Below are 12,360 nucleotides of genomic sequence, written 5' to 3' on the forward strand. Positions count from 1 at the left end.
TCATGAAAACCACAGGACTCCCAGTACAGAGTGACTATTTCAAATGTGGGCAGATGAGATAAACTAAGTAGGGCTCTTTTTTATTTTATTTTTCATAAATAATATTGCCTTTGAAGCTCATTCATGGATGCTAGAGTTGTGTTGTTTTGTTTTTTGATAATGGTATTCAACAACATTTTCTTTGAAAAACCAAGAGTTACCTCTCTCTGAGAGCATCCTTTCCTATTATTTGCTCTGAGAACACGTTTTCCTATTATTTGCATGCACATGGCGCATGTTCCTTTGACTTCTTTTGCACCTATTGGTGCTCAAGCTAAAGAAAAGTCATGAAATTGAGAACTTCAGAGGGAAAGAGAAAAGAATGTGTCAAGCATCAGCTACCAAAGGAATCTGTGGGCAGAGATGCTTCCACCCCCTGAAGAATGAGAACCAAAATAGTCTCTGATATTGCTCCGGGAGAAAGTGCAAGCCCCACAGGGGGACAGGAAGGCACAGTACATGTTGTGTCCATGAAGTGTTCAGGGAGGTAATTAGCCATTGATCTGCTCTTTTAGATAACTCAAGTCTCATAGGCATTTGCCTCCTAGCTCTGTTCTGCGTGGATGAAGATCATGAACTGTGCAAGCTGGAAATGGCATCACTTTACAGACTTTATTTTAACTGTAAAGGAATGCAAACCCAGAACATCTAAGTGACTTCACACAGTTAGTGGCAGAAGTAGGACAGGAAGCTGGACCTTTTAACTTCCAAATCACTGCCGTCTCCTCTGCACCTCCTACAAAAATGACCCCGACATCTGTGCATCATGTGTGTGCACAAAGAGCTTTAATCCGTCCCTGCGGAGGTCATCAAAACCATCAGAATGGTCAACCTACTTCTTTTATCCATTTGTCCGGATTTGTGGAGTGGTGATCTGCATTATAGAAATGAACTGGACCGGCTCTAGGATGATTTTCTCTCTTCATATCCACCAGGCCTGGAAGGAGCTTCTTATGTTTTAGAACGAGTGAGGGGAATATCCGAGTCACCCACAGCCATGTGCAGCTCCAGACAACTGCAACCAGCTCGGTTTGCTTTTACAGTGGCCTCCCTTCACCTAGAACACAAGGACAGTTAGTTTTCTGCTTGATGATGGTGAGGATGATAATGATCATAAAAAATAAAGATATCTATTACATGAAAAGGAGCAAATATGACACAGAATCATCCAGTCAACTGAAACAAGAGAAAACATAGACTTAGTTTTGAGAATTGATTCAGCATCCTTATGTTCCTAGTTTTTGTCACCTTTACTGCATTTCTCTTTATAATGTAGAGGAGGGGACAGGGAAGGAGACTTATTCTTCTGCAGTTTCTTGAACATTTAGAGAATCACTGGGGTCCATCATTGTTTGACTTCCTTGTTGGCATATACTTAGGACTTCAACTTTTACTAAATGGTTCTGTATTTATTTTCTGAAAAGAAATTTATCTTCACTGTTGGTAAAAAAAAAAACCAATTACCTTGGTATCTATATTTTCTTATGTCTGTTCAAGTCTAATTGATAAGAAAAGCTAATTATCTTTAACCAAGATATCCCTGACATCTTGTGAAAAGCATGATTCAGTTCTGGTTGGGTTAGAGAAAATCCATGTGGCCACCCTGGAAAAGGGGAATGACTCCCTAACCAAAACAAAAGTCCACACAAGACTGCAGTGATCCCTGACTCTTCCCATTAGCATCACTTTATTCCACATTTCTGAAAGCTACAAAGGGAGGAATCTTCTTTGCCAATATCTAGATGCTGTGTGGGCTATGGACAAAATGCAGTTGGAGCAGAGCTTATAGTTTTCCCTCCCCTTTATATTGGATGCTGTTAAAACCTCGAGAGAGAATGGACCAACCATTTTACCTGGACCATTTCATTGAGAATGTTTATATTTTTACCCATTATCTCTTTATTGTGCCATTTGGAAATCCAATAATACTAGTTTGAAAATTGTTGAAAGGAGGGCAAACATTTTTTTTAAATCAGAAATCAGTATTCCTATGTGTGGTTTTCATGTCACTTAAAAAGAATTATACAATTTGAGTACATGTAAGTGGACATAATATTTTAATCATTTTTATGGGGCCTTTTTCCTTATTTTGTTAATCCAGAATTTTGTCAGAAGATCTAACACTACATGGTCCCATAAACATTCATATATGTATATGTGATGTATATATCAGAAGCTGAGTTTTCTGCATGCTTGGCAGGGGAGACTATTTAATATCCTTTATCTGCCACTGCCAAATGCTATCCTTCTCATAAAAGATATTGTATTCTCTATCAATAACTATGGTATAAGGCTTGGATCAAAGGGATATATTTATCCTGTTTTTGAGAATGATTAAAGAAAACATAACCTATTTCTGATGTTGATGAGGACTTTGTCATTTTCTCTTTTGCTCTACTCTCTCAAAGAGTTTTCAGTTTTCTTTTCTTTTTTCTCATTTGGGAAGCCTTTCTCCCAAATGACTTTATCTTGTGCTGAATCCTTTAACCACCACCCGCTAGCAGCTGTCAGAATGCCAGGAATGGGATTTGTCTTTCCAATTCCCTAACCATTAACTCTGCTGTTAGCCCTAATCCCAGATACCTTAACATCAGTTTGCTTTATAGTTCCCCAATGGACGTTCCCTTTAATTCTGTCTTTTTATTTGTAAAGGTGGCATGTATTTCCTTTTTTCTGGGGGGGGGGGGGGCAGGGGGATGCATGGTCTGGGAATCAAACCCAGGTGTCTTGCATAGCAGGTGAGCATTCTATCATCAAACCACCCATGCATCCTATGTGTTTCCTCTTAAAAAGGCATTGAAAGAGTTTTGTTCCTGCTAGTAGACAAAGGGGTTAGTTTTAAAACCCATATTATTTTATTGAGATATAGCCAAAAATAAAGTCCAATACATGGCCAAAGTAGTCTTTAGATTTACTTATATGCTCACATTGAAGAAGGGTACATTTGGTTTGCTATAGAATTGTGTTCAAGGAAATTAAATTTTGAAAATATTATTGCTGGTTCACCTTCTTTGAATAAAAGTTGTTCTTCCTTTGAGTATAATCTGTGACTATTGTTTGAAAATAAGTTTTGCCACTTAATTACTCTATTCAGCCTTTGAGAATAAAATCAATAATTGAAGAGATCAAATTGGGGCCAAATAGTATATATTGCCAATTAACCATAATTATAAAGATAGCTGAATTTTTGACTTAAAAACAATCAACACTTGTTTACTTTATAATATTATGACGATTTCTGGCTTCACTCTCAGCAATTAGTAACCCTTTCTCAATGTCCTTCAATCCTTGCTCTAGACTACTTCTACAGAAAGCAACTGTTAGGTCAGCCTGGGTAGTTTTGACCAGGCCAGGACCACAACTCTGTTTATGCTATCACATGTAGTACTTACAATTTGTCCATAAATTTTCCCAACTGGCTAAATTTCTCAAGTTGTTTTCCATGCTCAAAATAAAAAATCTGTTGCCTTAAGTTTGTATTCACTCATCAGCTGTTTATGGACTTCCACTTAGATTGTAAACTCATAGAGGACAAGGATTTGTGTGTATGTTTTCACTACCTTTCCTCCAGAACCTATAGCAGAGAACAGGTGATCAAAGAATATTTGTAGAATGGCCAAAAGCCAGTTATTGCAGCCAGCTTTATTCTTGATGCCAGTCACTCCATGGGAAGTCACATAAACCCAGTCTTGTCCTCAGAAAGTTTAGTTGAGGGAAATGTAACAGGGATTGATTCAATAATCATAAAAATAAATGTCAAATTGCAATTGTTTTGACAGTGCTGTGAAGCAGAGATACAAAGTGCTAGGAGGGTGTAGACCAAAGGCACTCTCCTGGGAGAGATTTACAAAAGGCTCCTTGAAGAAATGGCTTAAGTTGAGATCCAAAGGGTGATAGACAATAACTGAAAGAAGAAGAGAGGGAAGCGTATTCTGTCATGTTTAACTTCATCTTTAATTCTTTTCTTTTCCTCCTGCTCCCATGTTTCGCCTTGGTATTTATCATTATAGGCTCTTCTTATTTTTCCTCCTACCTTAGTTTGCCAGCTTCTCCATGGACTTCTTCATAAATCTCAAGTGTATGTGTCCTTTGAGAAAACAGCCAAAGTTTGCTCTTCTATTAAAAATATCAGTATTATTTTAGAAACCATGGGCAAAGTTTGACAAAAGACAAGAACTAAAAAGAAGAACATCTCCTTTTCCATTTGGTATTTACTTTGAACTGCTCTGTGCTTAGGGAGGTGCCACATGATAGTGTTTCAGTTTGCTAAAGCTGCCAGAATGCAATATTCTGGAAATGCATTGGATTTTACAAAGGGGATTTATTAGGTTAAAAATTTACAGTTCTAAGGCCATGAAAATGTCCAAATGAAGGTATCCAGAGAAAGACACCTTGACTCTGAAGAAAGGCTGGTGGCACCTGGGGTTCCTTTGTCATATGGGAAGGCACATGGGGACATCTGCTGGCCCTTTTCTCCTAGGTTGTTTCAAAATGGCTCTCTCAGCTCCTGTGGGTCCTTCTGGCTTCTCCTGGGATGTTTTCTTTTCTCTAAACTCTCTTGGCTCACTCTCCTAAAGGACTCCAGAAAGAGTTAAGGCCCACTTTGAATTGGGTGGGTCACATCTCCATGGAAACAACCTAATCAAAAGGTCCCACCCACAACAAGTCTGAATTTTCTAATCTACAAGAATGGATTAGAAAAACATGGCTTTTCTGGGGTATATAACAGTTTCAAACCAGTACATTTCACCCTCCAGACCCCTTAAAAAGACATGTTCTTTCTATATACAAAATACATTCATTCCATAAAAAAATCAGAAAAGCCTTAAATGATTTCAATAACAATACAAACACAATACAAAGTCAAAAACAGTACATAACCTCATCGAAGTCAGTTACAGGCATTGTCTGTCCTAAGGCAAAATTCTCCTCTGGCTCTGGACTTGTGAAACTCAGAGTAAGTTATCTGCTTCTTATATACAAAGGAAGGACACTCATAGGATAAACTCCTCATTGCCATAGGGAGAAATTGGAAGAAAAACAGGGGTCAAAGAGCCCAAACAGTTCTAAAAACCTTTAGGACAAGCTCCATTAGATTTTAAAATCTGAGAGTCATGCATCTTTGGGGCTTTAGAAAGTGGCTGTCCCATACTCTCCAAGGGCTTATAGCAGCCCTGCTCACTCCAAACACTGGGGTGAGGGTTACAACATTGGGGAGCATTGGAGAGACCACCTTTTCTTGACCCCACCCATCCCAAACATCTTAGTAGCACCTGGACTCTCTGCAATCTCTGGGGCAGAGGCTCAACTCCTTCAAGACAGTGGGATGATGGCAAGTCTCTCCCCAATCCCAGGGAATGTGCTCCACACCCCTGAGGCCTCAGGCAGCAACATTCTTCATGAATAATGAGGTGGAAAGCCCACCCTCTGTCTCTGGGGCAAACTCACCCTCTCCACATGCATAGGTGGTTTCACTCACCTGGCCTGAGATATCTCAGCTCTAAACCTCAACTTTCATTGTTCTGCCTTTGCAGTCAATTTTCCTTTAATCTGTCCCTTTTAGTCCAGACTGGCTATCTTTCCATTCATGCAGATCTCACAGAAAAATTGTTGGCTTAGCATGCAGCATACTGGGGTCAAAACCATCAGACAATTGGACTTTCCACAGTTCCTTTCTGGATAACTACATCTCCAAGCCTGGCTTGTTCTGGCTTGGCTGACTGGTTCCATGTTTAGTTAAATTCTCATGTGGAGCACTAGCCCAGAATTCTGGAAGCCCAGAATTTTCCAGACTAACAATTTCTGGGTTTTTTGTGCCCAAAAGTTCAGTTCTCAGCTTATCCCTTTCCTCTCACATTTTACTATAAGCTGTAAGGAAAAGCCAGGCTGCATTTTACACATTTAGTTTGGAAATTTCCTCAACTAGATATCATTTGTTAGTGGGCTAGTAGTATATCTGGTTGGTTCATTGGGTGATTGGTTGGTTGCTAAAGATGTAGGTGATAATTTACCTTTTTCATTAGGTTGTTGTCAAGGTGAAGGTGTTACTACACATAAAGCTTTAAAATGGTAAAGAGAAAATATTAACTGTTCACTAGTATGTCGTTTACTATTTTAAAGAAAGTAAAGAAGCTTGAGTATTATTTCCAAAAGGAAAAAAATTAGTGAAAGCAAATTAATATTCAGTGTTTAAATGTTAGCGCTGTTAAATTTACTCCATCAGATACATTTCACTGCTCAAAATACACATCTATTACAGACCAGAAATATCTTGCCAAAGAAGGAGATAAAGCAGGTAGAAAATGACAAGCAAGCCATTCTTAACTTGACAGATCAAAACTTAATTCTCATTTAGTGGTAGAATGCTCACTTTCCATCCAGAGACCTGGATTTGATTCCTGGACCATGCACCTCCTCCCCCCCAAAAAACTAATTCTCTCCTCATCTTCTTCCATGCTTCCTTATTGCCTTCTCATTGCATTATTGCAAGGCTCAGGAAGATATGAATCTTATCTATTAAAAATGGAGGGTATGAGATACTATTTTTTAATATGGGGGTGGTGGTGGTTACACAGGTATTTGTTTTAAAATTATGTATTAGACTAAGCATGTATGCTTTAATTTTCTGAGATATTCATGCATACACATGCACAGAGGAGGTTTAATTGGCATGTAAGATTGTGATATGATGGAGACGTACAGACTAAATTTAATCTTAGATTGGGTCTATAAAAGCAAATTGAAAGGAATATGTGAACAATAAACCTGATTGCGAAAAATAGGAGAAATTTATCTCCTCTATCTCCAAGTCATAAATTAACTGACTAATTACTAAATTCCCTTTGGCTGTGTGTGTGTGTGTGTGTGTGTGTGTGTGTGTGTGTGTGTGAGATTCTGGTTTGTGTAGATCTGTGCCTGGAGTCACTGAAGAGCAGGATCTTTCTATTTCAACTGCCAGTTGCTCAGTATAAAGCACAAGGAACTTCTCCCTATGGCAAAGCTCTTTTATAAAACTTGATTAATTATAGCCTCTTTGAATAAACACTCTCCCCATCTCTTTCAGCCATTATCGTTTACATTCATGCCACTTCTGCATGATTTCAGACATAATTGCTCCGGTTTATGAAATGACATGAGTTATAAAGTCCAGAATTACACAACCTTGTTAATAACATGCAGCTTTTGGTTTTGCAGCGCCGACTGGGAGATGCAGCAAAGAAAGCCATCAGCAAGCTCCAGGTCAGGACCATCAAGAAGGGTGACAAGGTAACAGCCCTCTTTTCTTCCGGAAGAGGAGCTATTCAAAGAAGCTCCCGTCTTTTCTGGCACTCAGGGTGAAAGAAGAGTAAGGATGGGAAAAGGGAACACACGTCTAGCAGTGTCTGTTATCATCCCTTCTTTATTAGAGTTTAAAGCAATTTGTAAAATGCATACCATAGGACAACAAAGATAGTTGGATAGGAGATATGAGGAACTGAAAAGCTAGCATAGGAAAAAGAGATGAAGCCAGAATAAAATTAGTACACAAATGCATTACATGAACTGTTGAACACAAGTGGGTCCCAAGTTTAGGCTGGTTCTTCCTAACAGCCAATGCAAAGAAAGAAACAATACTCATTATTCGAATATTTCATCACCTTGTTCCAGTATCCCACGAGATAAAAACAAATGGTTGTTCCTGGTATGACACTGAAAAAGCTTCTCCAGGAATCTTCAGAAAGAAGTCAGAGCTATATGCTGAGCATGTCCTCCCACTCACTGTAAACAAATGCAGGGAGCATATTCAATCCCTCTGAAATCTAGAATCTAGAACCCTAAAGTCAATGCAACAAGCCCCCTCCTTGTAGAATGAGGGCGTAAGGCCAAAAGCAGAAGCAAATCTTGAGGAGGGATGAAGCGGTGCAGTTCAGGACCACAGGTCTGTGAAGGTCTCACGTATTCCCAGGAGTTTGAGAACAGTGGATTTCAGCACACAGGCTTTGTACTCCATGGGACATTGTAAGCGACTCACAACTCTACATGTACACCAAGTGTTGTCTCTGGTCTGAATAATTAAATTGTCTTACAAATTATGTGCCACTACTTTTCAACTATATAAAAGTGCTCACAGGCTTAATAAGATAAAATTCATTTAAAAGCATTACTGTATTTAAAGTACATTTTTGTTGTTACTTCCTCCCCCCCCCCCCATCAATGAGAGAATTTAAAAAGTGCAAGGTCTACTACATAAGTAGCATGTTTTAGGGCACTGAAAAAGGTCTAGGTACTTGAAAAAGAAATAGAACCATTATTTTAGAGTCCTATATACTGGATTCCAGGGGAATGAATAGATCAAATATCATTCAGGCCAGTCTCCATTTATATTATTTCTCATCCTTGATGTTTTCATGCATGTCACGCTAACTAGAAGAAATTACATTATTAGTAAAGGTACAGTAGAAAATTGTTTCCTCACAAAAGCACTTGCAGGGACCCAGAAACAAAAAAAGTAGAGGTTGGAAGGAATGAGACCAATGTGCGGTAAATTATTTATTAAGTAAACTGGCTGCAGGACTGCTGAAAGCCTTGCTCCAGGCAAGCTCACCTTGTCTCTGTTGTGTGGGTTTACACAAGAGTGTTAAGCCAAGAAAGTAGGCTGATAGTGCTTTCTCTGTTGCAGGAAACAGAGCCCGATTTTGACAACTGTGCAGTTTGTATCGAAGGGTACAAGCCTAATGATGTTGTCCGGATCTTGCCCTGCCGGTGAGTCGCTAGGTTGCCTGGTTCGGACGGGGCTGGGTGTGCAGAGGCACAGGTTGGCCTCCCTGCTTCAGACGGGCTCAGTTCAACCCTGCAAGGTCACGTTTGCCTGAACGTTTCCACATTTAAATGGCTAACAACCAAAACTCTCACCTCGTCTTTGAATACATTTTGTCCCATTCATTAGAAATATTTATCTGATCCCCAGTGATGGGGCCCCAAGTAAGAGCTTCATTTAACAACAAATTTATGATCTTCAGAATCATTTCTTGATTTTATACGTGGAACTCTTAGTAAAATAATAAACTCAAAAATATTTTATGAATGATCATGAAGGGCTAAGAATATGTAGGAAGCCAAAGGCAAATTCCTTTTCCTTTTCCTTTCATTTTTCTATAAGGAAGAGAATGTATCAATCACCTCCCTCTTTTCATCTAGGGTATGGAAAGATGAGTTTAAAAAAAGGTTTAAAAATAAATAAATAATAGGGAGAGATAAGGGTAAAAATAGGATAGCTTGAAATACTGTGGGTCACTGAGAGGGAGGGGTAGGGAGTATGGGATGTATGAGTTTTTTTTTTTCTTTCTATTTTTTTTTCTGGAGTGATACGAATGTTCTATAAAATGATTATGGTGATGAATGTACAACTATGTGATGATATTGTGAGCCATTGATTATATAATATGGTAAGACTGTACATGTGTGGGTATTTCTCAATAAAAACATTTTTAAAAAAAATCACTTCCAAAATTCTAGAATCTAGGGGAGAAGGCCAGCCTGTGTAGTTGGAAAACTCCCTAGGTCATTATCATATATCCCTAATCCCTCTCCCTAATGGAAGCTCAATGTTAAAGATATATGAATTTTTTAAATTGTTACGTTAGATCAATTTAAATATTTTAATAAAAGTATGTATTTTAAAGTATCACAAAAACAGTTCTCCATCATTGAAAATCCTTTTTAGTGTTTTTTGCATTGTGTAAAATTGTTCTAAATTGTGTTGCATTGTTCTAAAAGTAAAACTTAAGTTATTACTTTGGAGAAAGAATCTTTGGCAAGACAGATTGGCTCTAAAAATTCTTAGAGTGCTTAAAAGTAAATAAAGTGGAAAATCCATATACAACAATCCATCATTCATTAAACAAAACAATTTCAAGAGCTATTTTTTAAATGTTTTTTATAACTATTTATTTATGTTAAATAAAATGTGCCTTTAGAAATTTGGATAAATAATCCTCAAATAACAAAGAGGTGACAAGAAAAGGACAGGATACTCAAATAGATGCAGATACTTCCAAGGGGAATGGATCTTAGTTAAATGGTCTTTGGCAAATTGAGCATAAAGATAACTTAGGAAAGTGAGCCCTGGGGCGCCAGGTCTTCCAGCACGACTCACCATCTCTCAGTTTACAGAGGCTGGACCTTTAAGACAAAATTGCATATCAGGGCATGTGAAACTTAGCAGTTCCCCTGTATGAGAATATGATACATAAATTCTCTTCCTAGATTTCACACTCAGTGTACACTCGATGGCTTCTAGAAAAATCACCAAGCAATGGCAGTATGTAAACCACCAAGACCTCTCAGGCAGTATCCTTCAGTTCTGCAGGATTTTATTCAGAGTTTTCTAAAGCCTCATAGTTATAAGCGGTGAAAGCACTTTCTTATACTTTTCTACTTGGAGGTTGTTCAGAGCCCTATAAAGGTACTACTAATAAAAAATAGCTAAAGCAAATTAAAGTTAAATAGTAATTTTTTCCTGAGGATCCTAGAAACTCGTCAAATGTACTCAAGGAAATCTGTTTTAAAAGTTATAAAATATACAGCAGTATAAAACAATTTGTTTTAAGTTTTGTCACAGTATCTCCATGTTACTACATGTTATTGCAAGAAGCCACATAATGTTCAAGCCATAGTGGCACCACAGTTTCATTTACTATGCTCTATTTTGTCATATTTTAATTATCACCAATTGCATTGCTTTAGCAGTGTTTAGATTTTCATGATATATTATTCCAGACATCCATTTGCTGTATGAACTGTTTGAGGAATATTAACTAAGAAAAGAAGTAACATTTTAATATTTATCACAAAAATAAAATGTTTTAGAAATATGTATTTTATTTCTGCTAAATGTTGCCCTAGATCAGTTCACTTTGACTTTAGGCTCTTCCTTTCTGATATAATTATTTTGTTCTCAATGCATTTCTTGATTCTTCTTTCTCTCCGCTCTGAACTGTCCACCCTGCTGCTAGTTTCTTATTGTGGCTCCTGTTTTAAATAACAAAATATACGTAGAGGTCATTCTGAAGCATAGGTTGTAATTAATGACTGTTTGATCTTATGCTAACCATACATATCTACTCTTTGAATAGCTCATAGATTTTTTTTTTCCTGTTGATTTTAAAATCAAGATATTTTGTTGCCTGTTGCTGGTCTTTGCCAGATAGTGTGCACAAATGGATATTATCAAACAAATGCACTGACATATGCTTTCTGCTAGTTAATGTCCTCTGGGGTATTATTAGGCCTTTATTCCTGTGAACATCATAGATTCTCTTTCCCATTGTTTCCAGGCTGACTTAGCCACAGAATTCTTTGCATCTCCTTGGAGTGAAAACTGTTTCAAAATATGGTCCAGTTTATTGTCTTCTTTCTCTCGTATACTCTTTAATGTGGCCTCATAACTTCGGACATTCTCAGTGCATCTCTTTCCTATGGTTAGCCATATAAAATGTCTTTCCAAATCACCCAGGGGTACACTTTAAGAACTTTTTCAAAATTACTCTCATATCGCTTTTCTCTTGTAGAGGTCCTTGCACAGATTATGACGAATTTGTAAATGCCTTCCCCCTTTATTTCTCACCATGGTGGTTTTAAAGGGTTAGCTGTGCACAAGCACCTACGTCTCTTCCCCCCACTCTTCCTTCATCCAGGTCCTTCTCTAGCACAGGACTGTGAGGCTTTCCCACGTGGGACGTCTAGGCCTGCAGCCTGCGATGTGAGGAGAGACCCGCAGCAGCACACAAAGCCTCTCCCGCCATAGAGCTCTAACTTTTGTGGTTTGGATTTGAGCCTAATACACCACTAAGGTATCTTCTAGGGGACTTTGGTTTTGCTACAGTATACTTATACCAAAATATGCATTGTATTTTAGGGTTGGAATTGGTAAGTAGGGTTAGTATTCATGGCTGTGTGCGGTGCACACAAAATTTTTTATTAAAGCTTTATTGTCTTCTCTTGCCCAGACAAGAAGTTGGGCTATCTGATTCTTCCATGGCTTTTACACTATGGTGTGTCTCTGCTGTGCCTCAGTGGTTGCTCATTCCAGTCTTTTTCTCTACCCAATTTCAACATTCAGTGTCCTAGAAACAATGTAAATGTCTCACACAGGGCAAAACCCCTAATTTCCCATTGTATAAAAGCAAAGCAACGGACGCGTTATTTCCCTACATGCCCGTCAGTTTATTTCATATCTCTAGCTTATACTTAGAGTATCATAGTTAAGTTCCAGAGAATACTAGTTTTACTACTGTCTCGTTTTGCAACCTCATCTTTCCTCTATACACAATTTAGAAAAGA

At 38.1% G+C, this 12,360-nt stretch overlaps 1 protein-coding gene and 1 long non-coding RNA gene across 2 annotated transcripts in view; one reads left to right on the top strand and one right to left on the bottom strand.

Moving 5' to 3' along the window:
• RNF150 (ring finger protein 150) overlaps nt 1-12,360 on the top strand; it is a 286,002-nt gene that overhangs the window by 184,623 nt on the left and 89,019 nt on the right. Inside the window, exons 3-4 of the mRNA XM_077139966.1 lie at nt 7,234-7,305; nt 8,699-8,781. Coding sequence (XP_076996081.1) covers nt 7,234-7,305; nt 8,699-8,781 — 155 coding nt within the window. The remainder of the gene's footprint in view (nt 1-7,233; nt 7,306-8,698; nt 8,782-12,360) is intronic.
• The window catches only part of LOC143666290 (uncharacterized), a 38,370-nt gene that overhangs the window by 9,875 nt on the left and 16,135 nt on the right, over nt 1-12,360 (bottom strand). The window contains exon 2 of the long non-coding RNA XR_013167508.1: nt 876-1,096. This is a non-coding gene — a long non-coding RNA (uncharacterized LOC143666290). The remainder of the gene's footprint in view (nt 1-875; nt 1,097-12,360) is intronic.

This window comes from Tamandua tetradactyla, chromosome 22 (assembly GCF_023851605.1).
Source record: "Tamandua tetradactyla isolate mTamTet1 chromosome 22, mTamTet1.pri, whole genome shotgun sequence".
Classification (NCBI taxonomy): Eukaryota; Metazoa; Chordata; class Mammalia; order Pilosa; family Myrmecophagidae; genus Tamandua; species Tamandua tetradactyla.